We start from the raw sequence: 22452 nt of genomic DNA, 5'->3' as shown, positions 1-22452 counted from the left end.
TTCAGCAACAATCACATGAAGTATCAAACAGTGCCATACAAATGTAGGGCTTTGGTCCAGGAATGGAACTATTGGCATTTAGATTGATAGATAGATGATAATCCTTTATTTCCATGACACATAGGTGATCACCCTACCTGACTTGCAGGACATGTGACACAGCTGTGAGAAACAAGAATCCTCAAAAGCAGAGTGGATAGCATCTTATAGGGGCAGTATCCCAAAGCAAGGGAGAAGGAAATCCGTGGCTCTGAATGTCCTCCTCATCTACAATATTTTTAGTGTCCATATTGCACTGGAAACACAGTAACAAATTAACAGGCACACACAGTTCCTGAGCCACAGGTGCCCTACAAGTCTCATCCTCAGGCATGGAGGGATGTGGGGGTGCGAGTGATGCACATTATCCTTGGCCATGGGGAAAGGGTGGGATGGGGTATATGATATGCGCTATCCTCTTCCAGAGAGGTGAGGTGGGAGACACACACTCCAGGCATGGGGAAGTGATGGGATCAGATAGGTGATACTATCATCCAGCATAGGGGTGAAGTGGGTGATTCACAGTATCGCCTGGCATGGGGTTAGTGGATACCACCATATTTTCCAGCAGGTGGCAGGTGAGACATAGGATCCTGGAGCTCCTGTAGTCAGGACCTGATGAGAATTTTGCACGTGTGCCTCCTAGGAGCCAAGCCCCAGCGTCTCAGTCACTCTACCCAATGAGAAGTAATTCCTGACAGGGTCTGAGTAGGCAGGATATTCTTAGACCACAAAGTTCTGCCTAACATTTCTGCAGTTAGAAGCAGAAAACGATCCAGGAGAAGGCAGGCAGCTGCAGCACTGAGACAAATCCACAGCAAAGAAGAGAGCAACAGAGGGAAAGAAAGAAAGAAAGAAAGAAAGAAAGAAAGAAAGAAAGAAAGAAAGAAAGAAAGAAAGAAAGAAAGAAAGAAAGAAAGAAAGAAAGAAAGCACCTAGAAGGTTAGTCTGTCTTGTAAACGGTTATCGTTTCAGGGAATGGATGGTTTAACTTCTCAAAGTTTACTCTGGTCATTAGAGTCCCTCCCTGCACTGCTTTCTTCCTCCCCTGTCATCATCTCCATTTAGTATTCTCTTACATTCCCCATGCTGAAGCAGTTTTTAGACACATTAAATCTGTCCCTGTTTGTCCCTTCTGACAAATGGAGCTACAGATGTATCAAGAAACAGGCTAAGAGGATTCAAACGGGAGGGGAAATAACCTTCTCTGGTCCCTATATTCAGGGGCTGAGCACAATTTTTTCTCTGCTTGGACACCTCAAACTCCTGGCTGGCATGGGGCTGAGGACCAAGTGAGGAGGGTTTCAGTGAAATAAGCATTTTTAACCATTTCGTTGATTTGGGTTGGAAGAGTGCTTTGACTATTAATGTACCCACTGATTTCCTGGGGGGAACAGGATCTTGGGACCAGCTGTGGCTAGCTCGAGGAGCTATGTTTGGATAGTTGGGGAGCAGAATAGGGACTGAAAAGATCTGAAAAGTTCCAGGGCAAACAGTTAATGGAAATCACTCCTGCCATTATAATTGCTTTTGGCTTGATTCCTAGGAGGTCTCTAGCTTGTGCTATAGACAACTGGCTGGCTCCACATGGTGACCCAGGACCAGAATAGCACTGCTATCAGATTTGTGTTGGTAGTGGTTGTTTTTTCTCCTGGGTCTATCTTCTTGCCCCATGATATTTGAGCATGTCTGCCTTTGCTTTTCCTCCTTTATTCCTCATCAGCCTATCTCCATAGCTCCAGCAGTGCCTTTTCTTACTCAGGGTTGGAAAAGCAATCATACCGGGACAGGAATAGATCAAGCATCTGTCAGGTGGTGTGGAAGGCAGTCAGAGTGATCCAGCTGGCAAACTCCTCCTGCCCCCCACACCCAGCTCTCACACAGAATCCATGCCCTGCTGCCTTGGGTGAGTGATTTTTACTATTCCACAGCCACTGGCTTCTGTTGAGCCTGGGTTATTATATGCCACAAGGTTCAGGTCCCTGGAGCTGGCACAGAAAACTATTATTTTAAAAACCCTGGCAACATGCGCATTGGTACACACACACATGCAGGAGGAATTCTGTCTGTGGAGCACACGGGTAGAGAGAATGTCACTGCTGGTATATGTATGTACGTGGGGCGGGGGGGGAGAGCATGCTCAGAGGCAGCAGCTAGACCTCCTTTTTGCAGGTTCACCATATGCTCCCTCATGGGCTAACTGCCGCTAGTGTGGAAAAGGGTGAGACAATGCCCATCACCAACACCCTTCCCTTCGCGGTGTCTAGCACCACCAACGCCCGTGTGCCCATGGAGTTCAAGTATGATCTATCCCTTCCGGAGACAAACCAAACATGGACTGGCTGATGGTGGCATCAATGTTTTCCCTTTGCATTTCCTAATTAGGCGATTGACTTTGTAAGAGCAACGTGGTAGGTGCTCAGAGGCCATGGTTAGAGGTAGAGCATAAAGCCGGAATAACAATAGGCTAGAATTTAATACTCATCAAATGGAGACCAGGGGGTACCAGACTTGTCCACAGCCAGAGAAAGAACCATGATCAGGCCCTTGTAAGGCTGACAGCAGGGCTCAGCTCTTTGCCAACCAGGTCAGCTGGCTGGGCTGAAAGCGTTTTCCTGGGTTTCAACCAGCTTTGCAAGCAAGGCAGGCACCGTCCACGTGTTAGCAGTTATTCCCCTAGGCCAGATCTCCTCATGCATCTCCAGGCCCTGCTGAGAAACAGCAATGAACTTGCTTATCATAAAGAGAAACCAGCCCGCTGTACAGATCACCTTTTCTTCGTCTATGCAAGTTCAGTGCTGGGAAAATGTGCCGGATTGCCAGCCCTGGAGCTGGAGTCCTCTCTCTACTAACAGAGGAGGTACAACACAGGCAGGGAGAGTGGAAGCTCACTCCCCAGTGTTGCTCTGCAGGGACCTGTTCCAACAAGGAGAGCTCACTCTATCCATTCCATCTTTGTCTTCTCTGCTGGGACTGCACAGAAGGGGGCAAATACTGTAAGAGCCAATTATGGTGGTGTCTTGGGTGCTAGGAGCACCTTTCCATGGACACTACCATCTGATGAGTGGTCTGTATGAAACTGGTGGTAACTTTTGTACTACTGAGCTGGGCCAAATTTGAACCTTTGATCTAGAAGTAAAAACACACCACCCTTTTCTGAGCTGAGGATCTCAAAGCACCTCACAGGAAATGTTAGTAAATTAATCTTAAAAACCACTCCTGAGAGATAGATCATTACCACACCCGCATTGGACAAATGGGGAAAGTGAAGCACAGAGAGGGGCCATCCTGTGCTCAGTGAGTCCATGGTAGAGATAAAAAGAAAAGGAGGACTTGTGGCACCTTAGAGACTAACCAATTTATTTGAGCATAAGCTTTCGTGAGCTACAGCTCACTTCATGGTAGAGATGTGAAGAGAACTCAGGTCTCTTGATTCCCAACCCCCATGTTTTGGCCACAAGCTTATCCTTCCCTGAACCTATCTGATAACTAGACCATTAGCGCAGACTTCCTTCCAACAGTGCCAGCTAGAACCAGCCTGAGGACCTCCTACCCTGTGTCCTCCTCCACCTTCGGTGTCTCCTCTTGTGGGACCAGTTCTTTACACCATGGGTCACCCCACCCTGCCTCTGTCTGTCCACAAAGCGTGCAGCTGCGATAATAACACTACTGCATTCACCAGCATGCCAGCTTGGAGAACATTTGACATCGTCTCGTGCCACTGGCTAGTCAAGACACCTGCTGAGCTACCCTTTAGTGCTGGTCAGAGACACACATGGATCTCATTGACTGCCATGGGAGCCTCCTGCGCACAGCCCAGAGCAGATCTGGGGGTCTGCTGTTAAAGGACTAGTCAAAACCAGAGGATAAAAGTGCTTCCTTCTCTCTCCTCCTGCTGCTGGCATCCTCTTCAGAGGAGAGGTCACGGCAGCTGCGGGGGAACCAGAGCAAGAGCTGTCTGAGAGGCTGAGTCAGTCAGCACTGGCAGCTTGTGCTAAGCGATGACAGATGCGCCACCACGCTGATTTCTGCCAGCGGCCAAGAGGCAAGCAGTGCATCTACAGCCATCTTTCAAGGGGGCAAGAGAATAGACGGGCAACACGGCAAAGGAGGGAGGACAGCAGCTCCCTTCACAAATGAGAACGTGGCCGAGTCATTGTTGGAGGGGTAGGTAGCGAAACTAGTGTATGATGCCAGTCAGGGCAAACGTCTGAGGGAGTGGGTGGACTCAAAAAGCCTGTGGTCTGAGAATATGCACAGAGCAGAGCACCAACACGCCCCCTTGTGGAGGTCTCATGCATCTGCAAGCCAGCAAAACCAGCCTCCCTCACCTGTCTGCAACACACCTAGGGGTGAAAGGCCCAATACACAATATTACTTAGCCCACTGGGATGCTTTTAGCTGTGAACGAAGCCACATTTTCTAGTTCTCAGCCCGGTGCCTCCCAGAGAGACCCCCCGCAACGTGCTACATAGTCAAATGATTCCTCTGACCAGGTACACAAGCCAAGAGGGCAGGGAAAGTCCATTTGCAGGCGGAGAACAATGGGATTGTGGCCAGTCTTGGACATTCCTGCTGTGCCATGGGAGCGTTCCAGACTCAGCCAGGATAACAGAAACAAACTGGATCCAAATCACTAGTGGGAAGGGGAGCTGATGGAAGTCAGAGATGGGCAGGGGGAGAGAGAGGGGAGGTAGACAGCTATTGTAGAGAGGAGTGTTGAAAACCACCCAGTAGAAGCGGCTTCTAATATTATGCACATTCCATTTAGACATGGGTGTGAGTCAGAGTCTCCCATATTCAGCATCCAGATCTATATTTTGCATCTCAGGTTTCTCCAAACTTCCATACCAGGTGGGATCTAAAACGACTTTGCGTACGTGAATTAATTCAGCCTCAACTTGCTGGGGAAGTGAGGAGATATTAGTACTTCTCCATTTTAGTCAGAGAAACGGAGGGACAGAGACCTGAAGTGACTTGCCCCAGTTCACACAGAGCAGAGCAGGCACTGGATCCCAGATTACTAGGCTCCCAGCCATGTGCATGCTAGACCCTGCTACTTTCCCTGCAGGTTGTTAGTGGGGATGACGTCTCCAGCATACTAAGAGAAGGCGTCTCAGGCCTGGGATAGATGGAGAGGAGCCTGTTCAAGACCTCCGCAGTTATTCTCCTTTATTCGTTTTCCTTATTTCCAGCCTGCCTAATTTCCAGCACTGACAGAGATGGCCCACAGAAACAAGGGCGTGACTTCCAAGTCCAGCCACTCCAAGAAGAAGCCTGCAAAGGAGTCAGTAATTACAAGCCCCAACATGGACTCCCTGGGCTTCCAGGCTATGGATAGCAACGTCCCTGGTCTGTCGCAGGTCATCTTGAAGAAGCTCAACATGAAGAGCTATGATGAATACAAGTGAGTAATGCCAGAGTGCCCAGTGGCTTCTGCACAAGGTGCGTGCTGCCATCTGAACACCTGCATGGCACACGACCTCAGTCACCTCTAGGACTCTGTCTCCACTAGTCACTGGGAGCATTAGACTTCTGGATGGCCTGGGGGAAAAGAGCAAAACAAACGCTATGTCCCCCTGGGCTAGAAGTGAGCTTGCTGGACTGATAGGGCCACTTCCAGTGAAAAGAAAGTTAAACTCCCTTGTTCTGAAAGGATCAGAACATCATGCCCTGTTGATTCAGACCCTAGTAGGGATAAAGTTCTCTCTCCTAAGGGGTCCTCAGATGAGGCCTGGCCCTGCCATTTCACATCAACATGTGGCTATAACTTCCCTTCAGTTCAGAACAGTCCCTGATCATAACAAGCATGCATAAAGGCATCCGCTCAGGACAGTCTCTGCTAGCTGCCATCAGGGTATTGATAACATTCGGGCTGGCCCCTACGGAAGCCCTCATCAAAGCGGTGGTAATGAATTCATACTGCAGCAGTGAGGAAGCAGCACACAGTACCCCTGTGCAAGCTGAGCTGATGCTAACATCTCCCATTACACAGCATTTTTGGGCTCTTCTTGTTGCTATGAAAGGAGGGCAAGGTTGGGTTGTGCCCTGCTCGCCTCTCATCAACTTTGCTACTTTGACTGTTTTCCTGCAGGTCTGTGATGGACGGAAAGAAGCTGGGGATAGATTTCGGGATCCGGACTTATTTCGACATGTTTCAAAAAATGGAGGACACTTTCAAATTCTGTGCTGAGTGCAAGAAACTCCCTGATGCTCTCCCTGACCCCAGAAGCCTCCGGCGATGCAAAAGGTACTCAATAGCGCCTAGTGTGTGGCTGAGGACAGCTATAAAGGACTGAGCCATAGCACAAGGCAAGATCCTTCCCTTGTTCCCAGTGGAAACATTCCCAGAATGTCTAGGGAACAGGAGGACAATTCCCTCTAACATACAGAGGCTTAGCTAGGCTTCTGAATGGGGCCTCATAATAGAGGTTACTCTTCTGAATAGCGGCCGTGTGCATCTGTTTTCTTGTAATTCCTCAGGACCTGATCCAAAGTCAATGGGAGTCATTCCATTAACTTCAGTGAGAACAGGCCCTCAGTGTCTAAACCTCTGCGCTCTCTGGCTATCATGAATGGAGGATGACATGTTGCAGGGGGTATAACTGAGGACAGGGGCATAGCTGCCCCTTGGTGAGTAGCTTGTACATGCCAACAATGCTGCCTGGCTGCCTTCTGCATGAAGGCGGCAGTACCAACGCAGTGGGCGACACCTGCTAAGTGAGGAGCTCTCTGTTCTGACCAGCCCCTTTGAAAGACACTGCAACAGCACCAAGGCCAAACTAATCCCTGATGTAACCCCAATGGATCAGTGAAGTTACCCCAGGAACGAATTCATGTGTTTATGTCTCATGTTCACATGCAGGGATAGGTGAGGGCAAGAATGCCGTGCAGTCCAGAGGGGGCCCATCAACTGATGAGTTTGGTCTCCTTGGGGCAGCTCTCTCAGGCTCACTCCTGATGGTCCTGTCCCATCAGGTGCTAGGATGTATCTTGAATTTGCTGCCTGGTGGAGCACCATATTCTTTCTCCTCTGTCCTGCTCCCTCTAGGTGCCAGAATGTGTATTACTGCAACTCAGAGTGCCAACGGGCCAACTGGCCTATGCACAAGAAGTTGTGTAAGAAGCTGAAGTTGGTAGCTCTTGACCGGCTGGTAGAATGGCTCGTCTTCACAGGTAGGTTTGCAGCCTACATCCAACAGAAGGGGACACGGGCTCCTCTTTGACTGGGTCAAAACTGGCTGGGCCACCTGCAGCCAGAGGCCATTTGGCTGCCTTAGTGTAGATTCATCTGTCTGCTGCCTCATGCAGGAAGCAAGGCTCCAAGCAGACAGTAAGAAGATTGTACCAAGAAGGGAACTGGGCCAGGGGTCTCATGGTGGATCCTATCCAGACCTGCTCATGTTCCCTCCCCAGCTCCCAGACCTATGTGGCCTGCCTGGGTTTCCATGATATCAGTGACAAGCACTGAGGGCTGTCTTTGAAGCCTGACAGAGCCCTCTCATGCTGTGAAGCCAAGCAAGGTGGTGTCTGGATACCACTGAATGTTAGCTAGGGGGAATCCAGGAATTGCGCACATGCACACACACACACGCACACACACTCACGCACACACCCCACCCCAACCCCCTGCAGGGGCTTCCGGTTTCCTCATTAGGCCTCATACACTCAACTGTTCAGGGGATTTGTGGAGTCGTGGATACCTGCAGCTGCTCTCCTAGTTTGGCTTGACTCCTGGGGTCTCTGGGGTTCCAACGTCCTTCACAGAGTTAATGGCTCAGACTTCTGTTATATAGTCAGCTCCTCCATCTCCCTATTGTTTCCCCTTCATTACCACACAACATATCCTTGTTCACTGGCAGGGCTGCTCTGGGCTCAGCATCTCCCGTTGAGCTGAATGGCAGAGTTCCTTATCCAGGGAAAAGATCAGCACAGTATGAGCTGAGAATTCTGGGGTTCTCCTTCTAGGTGACATCCCATTCCCCACGGCGACCTGGACAAAGCGTATACAGGAGGTGAAAAGTTGGGAAGACTGGTTCTCCATGCAGGAGCTCCTGGAAGAAAAGCTGAGCTCTGTACTGACTGGGCGTTATATGAACATCCTCTGGGCCAACGTGGGGAAGCCAAAGCCAGAGGAGGGAGAGCTGCTGGAGTCTGTCAAACGGCTGACCACAGACTTCCAGTCCAGGCCAATCACCATCGCCATGGCACTGCATGCTTTCGCCATTGATCTCTATACCAAGCCTGTCACAGTGCATATCGTAGGGGCTTCCCATATCGAGACCCTCAACACCCGGGTGACCGATTATGATGAGCTGACGCGGGTGTTTCCTAGGCACCAGGGCATTGAGGTAGTAATGGTTGGAGTCAATGTGGTAGATGGACCCATCATGAGGCCTCCGCTGACAGCATTCGGGCCCAGGGGAAGAGTCTATCTCAGCAGCTACAAGGCCCTTTATCCTGACTTCTGGGAATCCCAGGTGGAGACTCATCAGGCTGCCCGCCCAGACCTTGTGGTGGGCTTTCATCCAGGTGAGTGCACAGACAGAGGCTAACCACTGTCTCAAATGGTGCTGCCCTCCCCTCTGATACTGCCCATCTGGGGCAGTGCTCCTCGGGTCCCTCCTTCCAGGCCCAACCAGTGGTACCCTTCAGATTTCCTGCTCCTCCCTGACAGCCCTCCCCCCTCAATCTCCTCTCCTGAGGCTTGTTTCTGCACCCTCTGTTATCACCCCACCCCGCAGTTGGGTTTCCTCCTGCTGTACCTTTTCCACTTCCGGAGGGCAGGGAACACTCAGGGTGACAAGGACTGGAGACAACATAAAGCAAAAAGAAGGGAGAGGCACCGAGACAACATCTTATCAATGGTAATACCAAGGAGGCTCTGGGAGTTAAAGGCCTGAAAGGCTGACAAGATTTCAACTGTGCCTTTCTGCCATGCACGAATTCCCACCAGGCTCTGTGGGCTGGGAATTGATGGCATAGTCCAGCTTTGCATGGGTCAGCTTGCATCCCCAGCTGCAACCCCAGCTTAGCAGGACAGTTAGAGACTCCTGGGTTTACACAACATGATGTCGTTGCACTGACCCATTGTCAATGAGATACTGAGGCTCATGTGGCAACATGGTGACTCAGCATCAAGGTGTCAATGTGCTGGGAGCATTTTTGTACCAGAGGAGAGTGCCAGGAAATGATGGCCTTGCTTAGGGTATATTTCTCTTAGAGCGTGGCTTGCTTTTTCTTGTCTCTCCTCCTAAGCATCGTGCCCCAGCCTTTAGTATTTAATGCACCATACTCACTGGATCCTTCGTGTGTTTAACCAGGATCGGAAGATTTCATCACAACATCTTTATAATGGCTTACACATATAGAGAGACTTGGATATGATGATTTCAAAGCACTTTAAAAATGCAGGAATTGTGTAGATGGGGAAACTGAGGCACAACGTGATTTCCGCCCTCCCCCGTTAACTGACTTTCCCAAGGGCACAGCAAGTCAGTGGCAGAATTGGGAATGGAAACCTGGAGTCCTGACTCCCATTGCCCTGCCCTAACCACTAGATATTGCTGACTCATATATGCCACAGTATATGATTTTTAAGAGCCAGTGCTCTCTTATCATCAACCAAGTTCCTTGTGACTTGCATATGCCTTCTGCTGGGACAATGACATGAACCAAGAGCTCAGCAACACTGCAGACACTGGCTGTGGTAGCCTATATCCTGGGAAAGGAGTCGTCAAACCCAGTTAGCTCCTAATCAGATTGCTTTCTAACCTTGTTGCCATATGCCATTAGGGACTGGCTGCCAGAGGAAGTGCTACATAGCCAGCATCCCATAGGCCTAATATCACAGCTCAGACAGGCTGTCAAAGATTTCAGTCCAGGTGTCTGCTGCCCCCTAGCAAGCACAGCCAAGAATGGTGTGTGCTTTCCCCCTCTGCGTATGCCAGACCCACTGTGTGCTTTTTAGATACCCTGGGAAGTCACCAAGAGCCCCGTCTATTGGGAAGCGGAGACAGACCTGAATCAGATCATCAGATTGGGACTCTTCTCCTGCCTGGCGCATCCCGCTCTGAATCCTGTGGATCAGCCCAGCCTCTGAACTGAGAACCCAGCCCAGGGGGGAAGTTTGCAAGTGGTTAGGAAGTTTGTAGGTGTAGTTACCCTGGCCCGAGCACTAGCTCCTGCTGCAGTTGGGCATAGCGTTAGAGCCTGCTGCCACTGTGATGCAGCAGCACAGAATGCTGTCCTGGGTGGGGAAAGAGACCCCCGGAGAGAGGGCAGCTCGAGCTGTGGAGAGGGCTCGGATTCCGCCGGAGAAGAGGCCGTTGGAAGGTGATTAAAGAAGGCAGCAGCACTGGGGTAAAAAGGAGATTTGCCAAGGAAACTGGATATGAAGGGCTGGGCGGGGCACAGACCGTGTGACTGATGAGGTTGACCACTGGGACACTGAAAGAGGGAATTCAGTTTAGGCACCTGGGGAACGGGCATGGCTCTCTGGGTGAGGCACTATCACTTGTGGGTGAACCTGCTGGAAAGTGGTACGGTTGTAGCAGCATCAGATCAAAGGAGCATCGCAAGCCCGAAGGAGAGGAGAAGTCAGGACAGCCGGGGTGAAACTAGACTTTGCAGCTCGAGGGAGGAAGAGTTGAGTCCTTACTGGGGGTGACACAGCATGTTGGCAAAGTTTCTTTCCTTGCAATGATTATTTACAGTTTATTATTTTCCTAACCAAGTATTTGATGTTACTTCATAGTATTTATGTTCTTGCCTAATTTCGGGGGTTTCCTTTTCAAAGTTTAAGGTTCTCTCCTCACAGTAGGCAAAGCCTAGCTGAGGCCTGCATCACTGCACTGGCCCATCACAGCTGGAAAGGGCAAGAAATACTTGCAGCAAGCATGTAGAAATGGCCAGAGAATTACAAGGGTTTGTAACATATCAGCACTTTTATTTAAAAGAAAGCGAAAGCTACTCAATAGTCACTACCGTAGTGCCACTCACCCAGTGGCTGGAAGGGGAACCCAGGCCCACCATCTACTGTGGGTTCCAGCCCAGAGAGCCTCAGCTCAGCAGTCTGGGCTTTCTCTTCCTGGCCTCACTGCTCTGTCCCTGGGCTGCTTCCAACCTATGGTTCCCCTTTTATTCATGGGCCTACCAGTTCCCAAAGCCGCCTCCTCCCCTTTTCCCAGGGAGTGACTGCAGCCTGCCCACCACACTGGCTTCTCCCATTCTTCTGGCAGTGTCTCTGCCTTTTCCCAGCAGCCTCTTCTCCTTCCAGCTCCTGGGCTTTATAGGTCCCACCTATTCCTGCCCAGTTGCACCTCCTTAATTAACTGCCTAATTGGGTAATTGGCCCATCTGGCCTGCATTAAACCCTGCAGGGTGAGTGTGGGGTAGATGTCCCATCACACCAGACCTAAACAACTCTCTTACATGTTCCACCAAAGAACTGTGTTGCTCAGTTGGATCTATCACCAACCCAACCAAAACAAGCCAGGGAAACTTTAGTGAAGTCCTCTCTCTGCTTTTGCCATCTACAACCATATCCACCAGCCAGAAACCTCTTCTCTGTACCTCAGCCCAAAACATGCAACCGTAACCATCTAGTTATGCAGCCCCTATTGCCATGGTATCTGGATGGCTTTATCTGCCCCACACCCTGTGAGGCAGGGAAGTGCTATTATCCCCATTTTATAGAGGGGAACTGAGGCACAGAGAGAATGAGGCCAGGTCTAGACTAGAAATTTAGCTGGTATAATAATGTTGGTTAGGGGTGCGATTTTATTTATGGTCTTCCTAGGGTGGCAAAAACCCTTGTGCAAACATAGTTGTAGCTTATTTCATTTGGGGAACCAGGATTAGCTATACTGGCAAAAGCACGCTTTTGTCAGTGGAAGCTGTATCTTTCACTAGAAGGATTGACTGGTGTAGCTGTATTGACAAAGCCTTTCTCGTATAGACTAAGCAAGGTGTCCCAAGGTCACACAGGGAGTATATGGAAGAGCAGGGAACTGAATTCAGATCTTCCAAGTCCCAGACTAGCGCCCTAACCACTGAACCATCCTTAAACTGCTGGAAGAACAAAACACAATCTTGGAGCTCCCCCATTACCACACCTAAATAACAAGACCGTGATCGGTAACTGTCCAGAATGATCAACACTGCTATAGATTGCTAAGAAAACAAAGAGTGTCCAGTGTTACCCATTCAAACCATCCACTAAAGAACCTGCACTGCACAAGCATGCTCTTCTTCAACATGGCACTGGGTCAACACTCAGAACAATCCAAATCAGCCATTTCTGACTGGGGCGTGCTTTCTGGAGGGCAGAGACGTACGTTATGGGAGGTGGGTGTGGATGTCGTAAGGTGGAGGAAGGGGAAAATCCTAGATGTAGGTTACAAAGGTTGGGTGAGAATGTAACTGGTGTGCTTCTGGGTTTCGGGGTTGTGTTTATAAGCTGTGGATTTAGGCAACCTCTGGTGGCTTTTACCAAAGATTCTGGTTTGGTGGCGTGTGTGTGCGCACACACACACGCGCGCGCGCGCCCACACATGCACGTTATTCTGTTGTAGCCGTTGGTTTCTCAGTATTAAGGCCCAGATCCTCAAAGGTATTTAAGCACCTGACTGAAATCAAAGGTGCCTAAGTACCTTTGAGGATCTGGGCCTATGGCCCTCTGTTCATGGTCATCCCTTGCTGGTATGTCTACACTACAGAGACGATAGCTATGTTGGCCTAGCCTCCTGGTGTAGACGCAGCCTCCACTGACAGAAGGAGATTCTGTCAATCTAGGAATACCACCTCCCCAAATGAAGTCAGCTCTGTCAACAGAAGCCCTCTATGGTCGACACAGCTGCATCTTCACTGGGGGTTTTGTCAGCATAGCTATGTCAGTCAGGGGTGTGATTTTCACACCCCTGACCGATGGCGTTATGCCAATATAATGTTTCAGGGTGGACTGAGCCTCATGCCTGAGCTAGACTGTAAACTCCATGGAGCAGCGAACTGCCATATTCTACCTGTCCGCAAAGCATCAAGCAGGCACCTAGTGTTGTTAATAAACAAACTCAACAATAATACCAAAACACAAAAGCATCAGTTGCAAGCAATGAAAAATACCTGTGGTTTTTCTCTGTTTTCAGTTATGTAGATCATTGCTATTGGCTGGAACAGAGAACTGGGAGTCAAGAGCCCAGGCTTTTAGTCTTGGCTCTGGGCAAGGTCCATGGCTCTGTGCCTCAGCTTCCCCAGCTGTAAAATGGGGATAATGCTACCTCACAGGTGTTGTTTAACATTTGTAATGTGCTTTGGCGCCCTGCAAGGAAAAGTATATCAGTGCAAAGGCTTATTAGCCCTTTGCCAGCAGTTTGAGGGTACTGTGGATTGACTGACCCGCCATGTCTTCCAGGACCAACTTGTTGGCATCATGTTGGGATCCAATGTTCCTAGAGGAGGAAGACAGTCAGCATGCTGGTGTGCCGTGACGGCATTTTGCTGGACATATGCTAGCACTAGGACAATAACATTGCAAGCAGAGGGCTGGCCTGGTAGAGCCAGAGGGAGCTGGTGAAATCCCCAATGGCTCGCAAGCTGGGAATGCTTCTCAAGCCCCCACTCCCAATATACTGCACGCTCCAGTCAGCTCATTCCATCCAGGGTGCCCGAGCTGGGGGCAGGCGAGGCAGCTGCATAAACAGCATTCCTTGTCACCCCTCCCTTCTGGGAAAACTCCAGGGGCTTGTTGCGCCTGCCCCTCCTCATGGGAGACATTGAAGTCATGCGAGCTACTTGTTTGCAAGGCAGGGAGAATAGGGCCTCCTGGAAACATGATGCTATGCAGGGCATGGGACAATGGGGTGGCAATGCGTGTGTGCCTGAGCGTTAGTGCACATGCAGATTCAGCGCCTACCACAGCAAGGGCCTCAACTTGCTCCCAGTGACACCAGAGGCAGGACTGCTGTTGGCTTCACTGGGCAGGGGATCAGGCTCCAAAGCTTTCTGGTGTCCTTCCCTCTGCAGGATTACATGCCTGCCTGAATGTGATGGATGGATGGCTCCCCACACTGCTGCTGCTGCGGGACTACAAGATCCCCACCCTCTTCACCATCTACAAGTAAGAAAGGCCCTTCCCCCTGCCCCGTGCTTTCCCTTGCGGGGCTGAGTACATGTGGGGCTCCGCTGTCCTGTGCCCCAGAGTCCTCCAGACAGTCATTTGTACAAGATGTCTGCTCTCTGAACCAGTCACCTTGTAACCACAGGGTGTATTTGGCTATTAGCACCTGACTGCCAAGGGAGCATTTCGGCAGCTGCCACTATCAGAGCACTGCAGTGAAGGTGGTGCTGCTGGAGCCCTGGCGAGCAGTGACAGGGCACTGCTGTGGGAGCGCTCACGATGCTGGAGTCCCAGCTGGCACGGACGTGGCACTGCTGTGGGGAAGCTCACGCTGCAAGTCTCCTGGAGCAGTGTCAGGGCCCTGGTGTTTTACTCTGGCAGGGGTCAAGTCCCAGGAGGTGTCTCGAGGTGCGGGGGTGGGGTGAGGTTGGCAGTGTGGTAACCATGCCCCATCCCCTCCCAACAGCGAGCAGGACCTGAAGTACTCCCTGAAAATCCTGATGGAGCTGGAGACTCAGATCACAGGCTACGGAGCCAATCCCTTCTCCTCCCTCAAGCCAGAGCAGGTCTATTCCAACCCCAACAAGTCACCCGTCTACTGCAATGCCTACTACATCATGTGCCACGGGCTGGCTGGCACCCCGGATGAGCCAGACATGGGGGGGCTAGACGGGGCTGAGGACAGAGGGGAATAGAGAGGCGACACCGTCGCTATACACGTTATCAGCTACCGCCACCTCCCCAGCCAGAGTGCAGGGCTCCTCCTGAGCTCCTCCTCCCCAGGCTCCCAGCCTGAGCTGGACAGGGACTCTCCATGCTTAGTGGCTCTTCCTCGAGCCCAGGCGGGAGAGCTGCTTGCTTGGGCTGTGCAGTGCTGGGGACCTGGGAGGTGGGTGGGCCTTTTCTGGGGGGCTGTAAAGCATACTTCAGCTAGTGCCCCCTGCTGGACAGGCCTGTGTGTTACAGTAACGCATCAGCATCATGGAAGAGGATCTTTACAGTTAATAAATATCACCAAGGCCTTGCTCTCCTATAGCGCTAGCTAATAGCAAGTCTAGAGGAGGCCGGGATCATAAAGCATGTAGTTACTAGGGCAGCATCCAGGGTGGCTGCTCCAGACTGCCAGTGCCAGCGTTTGGGGGTCCACGTGCCTGGTGTCAGCTCCCTAGCGGCTACCTTAGCCCACAAGTGAGAACGCCCACCTCAGCTCAGTGGGGGGCTCTGGGGAAATGTTCCCAACCTGCCCCGGCACCCAACGTGCGAACAGGCACTTGCTCCCACTCAACCGAGGGCGGGGCAACCAGCCAAGAGCCACCGTCTCTGGGACCCGGGCCCAAGTTACAGCCCCACCATGTTTATTCTACCCATTCATTTCCAGGGCTACAGCAGCTCCACTTGATGCATGGGGAAGGTGTTGTCCCCTTAGGCCAGAAGAACATCTGGAGTGTGGAAGGGGCAGGCAGTTATCTCCCCCGGGCTGGGGTACTGAGTACAACTGGAATGAGACCGGAGATGGTATTGCCATGCAGTGAACACATCTGGATTGGGAGTTTGTGGGGAGGGAAACCCTGGAGTGATATTTGTGACCCTGGCTTGTGCATCACTGAAAGGCAGGTTTTTCATTAGACCCAGCCTGCAACCCTCCTTGAGCACAGTTAGATCCACCCCCCATGAGCCTGCTACTCTCGTGTTGCCCTCTGCCTTGATGACCCCAGAGGGCCACAGCCATGGGAGATGCTGGTGACCTCAATACACAGACAGGATCTCGTCACGGTGGTGCCTGCCTCAGCGAATGCAGCTCACTCTCTCACATGGACCCAGTTGCTGTTGCAGCTAGGTGCTGTGTGCAGCACTAGGGAAGCATCCTTTCTGTCCACTAAAGAGCCATTTGCCTTCCTCTGTGGTGGTCGCCTTCCAGGGCCAGTGATGGCCACGCTCCTGAGCTATGGTGCATAGTGGAGAAAGGGTGGGGGCTGCCGCCCAGGAGCAGGCTCATGGCCAGACACCCCTCTCTGCTGCCCCTTTCCCTGCAGGTGACTCATACACCCAGGAAGGGCACAGAAAAGGGACGGGCGAAGCAGCAGAGATTAAAAAACACCCAAGAGAAGCCAGTAGCAACAGCTTTATTTCTGAAAAGGGCTTCATTGTAAGAAAGGAAGCCAGCCCCTGCCCCCTCTTTAGCTGGCCTACACCGAAATAGCCTCTCACATGCGAGGAGCACGGAGCCGCAGGAACAAATTCAAAAGAGAAAAACGTTTCACTTTGCCTGCCTGGAATAGACAGAAGGGGGTGCTGGTGTCACCAGGACAACCCTGCTTCCCTCGGCCCAGGCTGAGCCCCCTGTATATCCAAGGGGTGTCCCTGGCGCCCTGAAGGGAATGCGGGGTTGGGGTGTCCCCATCCTTCAGGAGCTGATCTAAGCCTCTCAGCAGGGAAGGTCTATGCTCCCCTCTCCCCTGTCCCCCCAGGATCTGCTGAAAGGAAGTGCCCACAGCTACCAGCTCAGTGCACACCTGGTGACCTGCACCCAGGGTCTCCCTCAGCCTGCAGGTCACAGACACACAGTGCCCTGGCTGCCTGTGAGGGAGCGGGGTGGAAGAGAAATAAAGAAATTATTGAGGGTGTGAGAGGAGGATGGAGCACAGGACAGGGAGGGAAGGGGGTGAGAGCAATTGGGAGCTGAACGGGGAGGACTACATCATGACACCTGCATGTGAGATACATTCCCACCGATCCTCCAGATCCCACTGTGATGCAGACCCTCCCGTCTCACATTTGGGTTTTGTCTTCAGCAAATCCCTATTTACAGGCTGGCAGCGGCAGCCCTGGCCCCATTCAAAGCATGGGAGACAGGGGCTCTGCACAAACACACCCATGGACTCGGAATGGGAATGGGGTGGAGGAGGAGGAGAGTGGCTCTTGGACACACACATGTATGGCCAGGTGCTATTTATAAGAGAATGGTCCTTCAGCTCCAGCACTTGCCTCCAACCGCCGTGCATGGTGGTCGGCACTCACTCACAGGGCATAAATCAAGAGTCAGTCTCCTGTGTGCTCCCTGCAGAGCCCCTGCCATTGCCAGCTACTGCACACTCACCCAGGTGGCACCTCAGGAAGCCAAGGCCCGGGACACCCACGAGAGACAGAACCCCAGTTCAGGGCCTCTGGGGACCAAAACTGAAGCAACCCAAACACCTCCACGTTGGCTGCAGGGGGAACACACGCTCGTGGCCACATGAGGCTAGTGGTCTGCACACCCACATTTTCCACGGGCACAAAGCGCGAACCCGTGAGGGCTCACAATTAAAGACACAAAGCAGAGAAGTCCAGACTGGAATGTTGCATCCGGGCAGAACACAGACCAAATCCCAGCCGCACAAGGCCCTGAGACCCAGGAAGCACCAGACACATTAAAAAGCTTAGTCCATGCTGCCCAAAATTTAAGTGAGGTACATAAAACTCAGTGACACCAGAGGGGGCTTTGTAAAATTCATCCAACCAGAGACAATGATCTACCCCAGAGATAGGCTCAGATCCTCCGGGGCAAGGCTCTGACTTGGAATTCTGGTCTTCAGTGTAAATCCAAGGGTGCAAAATCTTGCCATGTGGCTTTGTGAGATTTCAGCTGCATCCTGGAAGCAGCAAATAGATCCCTCCCAATTCTGGATTTGATCCAGAACCTGAACCACGCTCGGAGGATTCAAATCCAACTCCTCACTCTTGGGAAGGGTTTGAATTGGAGTCTCTCGGTCTAGCCCATCTCTAATATCCAACCTTCTATAGCACATATAAAAACACTTCCTTCCATTGCACATTCAGCACTGCCAGGGAGTGAATGGATTTTCTACACAACTGGATCAGCCCTTTGCACTGCCCCTGGGGCAGACAAACCAGCCTAGAGCAAATTAAACCTTTTAATTAAACAAATTAAACCAAACCTTCAGCTCAAACTCAACTTGTCCAAAACACTTGGTTAATGTTCCCCATTTTCATGTGGCCTCCAGGGGTGACAAAATGCCACGAGAGCTTGTCTCATCAAATCCCAGTCCAGCTTGGCAGACTCAAGGGTTTGGGATAGTTTGTAGAAGGTTGGGAAAAACATCCAAATGTGGGTGCCTCTCCAAACCCAGCCTCCTCCCATCACGCCCCAGTGCTTCTCAGCTGGCAGCTATGAATCCCAAGCAGGGGCCAATCTACTCTTCCAGTGGCCTCATGTAACACACGACAAGCTTGACCCTGCTCACTGCTGAGGCCCCTAAACCTCAAGGGAAGGCACACAGAGCTACAGAAGAGCTCCTCACAGGATCAGGGCCTTGTTCCTCAGGTTCACCTTGGCTTAGACCAGGGGTCCCCAACGCGGTGCCCGTGAGTGCCATGGCGCCTGCCGGGGCATTTTTGTGCGCCCGCAGGACATCCCACCGCCAAAATGCGTTGCCATTTCTTGGCAGCATTTCGGCGTCGGTGCTTACTGCCGCATCTCGGTGGTGGGGTGTCTGGCGCCCGCCACAGTCTTCTACATATTGCTATTCCCACAAGGTTGGGGACCACTGGCTTAGACCATCCCTATTCCTACAGCAAGCCCATGCACTTTCTTGAAGCAAATGCTGACTATTTCATTTCTGCTGGTCTGGGACACAATCTGTAACATGGATAATTACAACCCAGACAAACAGAGCCCAGCCAGGAGGCCATAGCAGAGGGGAGTTGGGGAGATTCCTGTTTAGGAATAAGTGCAATTCAACGTGTGCTTAGTATGGGCGGTTCAAAACCAGCGTTATGGCTGTTACGGTTGGTGGTTGACACCCCTGGTCCCAGAGTCTGCACATTTCCAGCATCCCCTCTGCAGGGGCTGGAGTCCTGCTGGAAATAAGACCCCGCTCCAGCGGGGAGCTGGATTAGCAAGAGGCAGTTTCAAGGCTGCTGAAGTCCGAGGCGCAGTTGGAACAGGTGGTAACAAGGTGCATGGGGGGAGAGGGAGCAGTGCACGCCAGCCTCGCCAAGGGCCCACAAGGGCACTAGGAAGCATGCGTGGCGATAGTCCTGCTCCTGAAGGCACCAATGGAGAGAGCGCTGGTTGGCTGAAGGGCGGGGTGGTCAGGCGTGATGGGCTCCATTCTTGCCACTGTCACCAGAGGGGACTGGTGAAACAAAAGGGCACCAGGCAGGGCCCTCCCGCACCTTCCCCTGGCAGGGCTCATGGACACGGGGCAGCTCAGCTGGGACAGAAGAAGCAGCAATTCAGGCTTCAGGGACCTGTCTACACTAGAGACAATGGCTGAAGCTGCCGCCCCCTCCCCCATTCCTAACATTGAGACATACTCACCGCTTAGCAACACTGGGGTCTGGCAAATCCGTCTTGCTGTCTGCCAGCGCCAATACACACCACAGCTGCTTTGCGCTACTGACAGGGCAGGGCGGGGCCCTGAGAGTAAATGACAATCAGGCCCGTGTCGCCTAACCCCGTACTCAGAGCGAGTGTACAATCTGGTGGGGCCTTTTCTACACTGGGGCTCCTAACATAGCTAGTGCCAGAGAACCAGGGCTACTGACGGGTAGTAAACTGTCCCTAGCATAGATAAGGCCCCGGCCTGGCTTTTCACCAGTGCCCTGAGGAATCTCATCTGGCCACAGGGGATTGTCCCCAAAGCAGTCTGGACAGGGCTGTCGGCAGCGCCTCCCTTCAGTCTAATACCTGGCTCTCCTATTTAGCATGGGAAGGAAGCAGGCGACCTCACTGTTGCTTTGCAGCTGGGAGGAGACTACAGTGAGGTTAGGTGGATAGTCGGGGCCACTGTTTTATATGGAAGCCAGGCATGCAGCCAGAAATCACAGGAGGAGGAGGCAGGGACATCAGCTAACAGTCCTGTCAGGCCCCAGTGGGGACGAGGGGCAGCCAATGCCTGGCAGTTTTTATGGATATCGTAGATTCCACTTACGAGTAATCCTGATGCTAACAACTTCTGGTTAATAGTAGTGTTTGGCCAGCTGATCCTGCCCCCTTGACTGTAATGTTAATGGCATTCGCACACTGCCAATGGCCTGCTGCTTACTGACAGCTTGGCCACAGCTGCAGGGAGGTTTGCAGGGCTGCACAGGAAGGAAGTGCTGGGGTTGCAAGGTACCTTTCCCTGCACTCTCCAGGCTGTGTCCTGCCCTGGCACCAAGGACCCCGCCAAGCATATCCCAACACTTCTTTCCCTAGCAGCAGCCCCGTGCACCTGCCTCCTGCTCACTGGTAACTTGAGATAATGGCAACCAAGAGGTTGCTAATCAGCAGAATCCACTGTCATTTCTAAGGTGCTTCTGACTTCCGTAGGGAGAGGTTGGCATGTCGGCCTCCTTCCCCAGCCTGGCTCCAGCGGAGGGTGCTTGGAGGAGCATCACCCACCAGGACAGATGAGGGGTGGCTGAGCAGCGCCGCCAACACAGTCTGGTGCAGCGCATCTCCCCCAAGAAGCGGCACCCATGTGCTGGCTGGACCAGGAGCCCTCCCTGAGTTGATGACTGGAAAAGCAGAGCCCGTGCTGGAATGCTGAGAAGAGAGAGACGACCACAGGGGAGTAGGGAGACGGCAGTCTCAGGCCGTCTGTGGCAGCAGGGAAGTCTGCAACCTCACAACAGGGCTTCCGCCGTCCAGCTCTCGAACCGATCTGGGGTCTCTTTTATTGGGGAGGGAGGGACCAACATTCTGAAGGACAACGGTACAGTTTAGGTGTCTCAAGGCAGGTTAGGTGGGTGGCGTTATCCCCAAGTCGTGGGGGAAGGAATCGGGGCTCTGCGTCCATCCGATGGGCTTGGCCCAAGGGTAGCTATTACTCAGCATTGGTGCGCTCCCTCAGTGCTGGCAGCGTCAGCATTTCCGGAGCGGATTTCTTCCGGGCCCTGTCCTTGGGGGCGCTGAGGAATTCTGGGGGGTCGCCGCTCAGTGGCGTGGAAGGGGCACTGGCAGGGGCACTGTGAGTGGCTGAGGGCTGCCCCACCTCACTGATGGAAATGGAGGGCGTTACCCTGCCGATGATCTCGTTGGTGGCTTCCTGAGTTTCCCTCTCATACTGGCGCACTTCGTCCATCGTCATCTCTGACAAGAGCAAAGAGAAAGAGAGTTCACAGGCCTGTCCCGGAGAGAGCAGAGCGGGTGGCACCTGCTCCCTTCGCTCTCCGAGTGCCAGGCAAAAACCAGCTTCTGCCTCCACAGCCAGAGTAACTAAGAGTGGCCTCTTCCTCTTAAGCCTCTGTCAAGTTGAGGGCCAGCTGTCCCATAAACCTGGGTTTGCTGAGGATAAGGCTGCCCAAGGTAATTTCCGCCATCTGTGGAACAATCCCGCTCCCTCTATCTCAGAGGTCCCCAAACTGTGGGGCGCGCCCCCTAACATTTGGGGGCACGGCTGGGGCCCAAGCCAGCCCCCACAGGGGGCAGGGAGGGAGCGCCAGCCAGTTCTGCTCCTGGCCCTGGCTGCCAGCCACACACCCGCCCCCAGTTGTGGCCCCAGCCTCGGCCCCCTTACCTCTGTCCTGGGGGAGCACAGATGGGGGGGCATGAGGTAAAGTTGGGGACCACTGTTCTATCTATCTATAACCCGACCTAAGCCCATCCCATCCCTCTGCGTGTTTACAGAGGGCCATCACTGCTGTGGCTAAAACAGAGACTGGATGAGGCCAGGCAGAGCAAACTATGGCCCAAAAGGGCTGTAAAAGGGAGCCACAGCCAGGATATGGTGCTTGAAGCCCCCTGCTATTCCCCACAGGAGCGTGCCAGAGGGGCGCACTTTTCCAACCTAAGCAACAATCGTTTCCCTGAGGTCTCTGACTCGTCCCTAGTACGGCCCTCACCTTAAGAGAAGTTGCCCCACCAACACCTCCCCTCCCATGAAGCCGAGGGATGTGGGAGTGAGTCGACTCAGCTGTGACCACCATAGGGCAGCTCCTGTACATGGCTGGATCGACAGAGCCAGCAGGTGAACTGACTTGCTTCTTGCCTCTTGGACAAGCCAGCTGCGTCAGGTCCAGCAACAGCCTGGGGACTGCCTGCGTACCTCTGCCATGGGCCAGGGCCCAGGTTTCCATTCTGGGCTGTTATCTTGTGGAACAGCAGGGGATGTAGGTGAGGGGCGAGGTGCATCAGCAGAGCTGTACTGGGGAAGCTGGCACAGCCTCTGCTCTGCCCACCCTGCTGTCAGCCTCTGCCTCTTCCGTGAGTACTCACTAAATACTCACCTGACGGACGCAAGTTAAGGGCTGGGCTGATCCAGACCCTCAGGAGATGCGCAAGGCACCTGTCTGGTACTGGGAAATCCATC

At 52.6% G+C, this 22452-nt stretch overlaps 2 protein-coding genes across 2 annotated transcripts in view; one reads left to right on the top strand and one right to left on the bottom strand.

The window, feature by feature from the left end:
• Nucleotides 1-436: 436 nt before the first annotated feature.
• Nucleotides 437-18046, top strand: MSS51 (MSS51 mitochondrial translational activator). The gene is made up of 7 exons (XM_074965581.1): nucleotides 437-981; nucleotides 5235-5446; nucleotides 6134-6289; nucleotides 7091-7215; nucleotides 8008-8571; nucleotides 14062-14155; nucleotides 14622-18046. Exons 2-7 carry the CDS (start codon nucleotides 5262-5264, stop codon nucleotides 14848-14850), a joined length of 1353 nt encoding a protein of 450 aa, XP_074821682.1. The 5' UTR covers nucleotides 437-981; nucleotides 5235-5261; the 3' UTR covers nucleotides 14851-18046.
• The window catches only part of LOC141994962 (cytoplasmic phosphatidylinositol transfer protein 1-like), a 43387-nt gene continuing 37197 nt past the window's right edge, over nucleotides 16263-22452 (bottom strand). Inside the window, exon 10 of the mRNA XM_074965582.1 lies at nucleotides 16263-21233. Coding sequence (XP_074821683.1) covers nucleotides 20968-21233 — 266 coding nt within the window. The 3' untranslated portion in view covers nucleotides 16263-20967. The remainder of the gene's footprint in view (nucleotides 21234-22452) is intronic.

The sequence above is a fragment of the Natator depressus genome, chromosome 10, assembly GCF_965152275.1.
Source record: "Natator depressus isolate rNatDep1 chromosome 10, rNatDep2.hap1, whole genome shotgun sequence".
NCBI lineage: Eukaryota > Metazoa > Chordata > Testudines > Cheloniidae > Natator > Natator depressus.
Note: the sequence above shows the minus strand (reverse complement) of the source record. Positions and strands in the feature narration are given on the sequence as shown.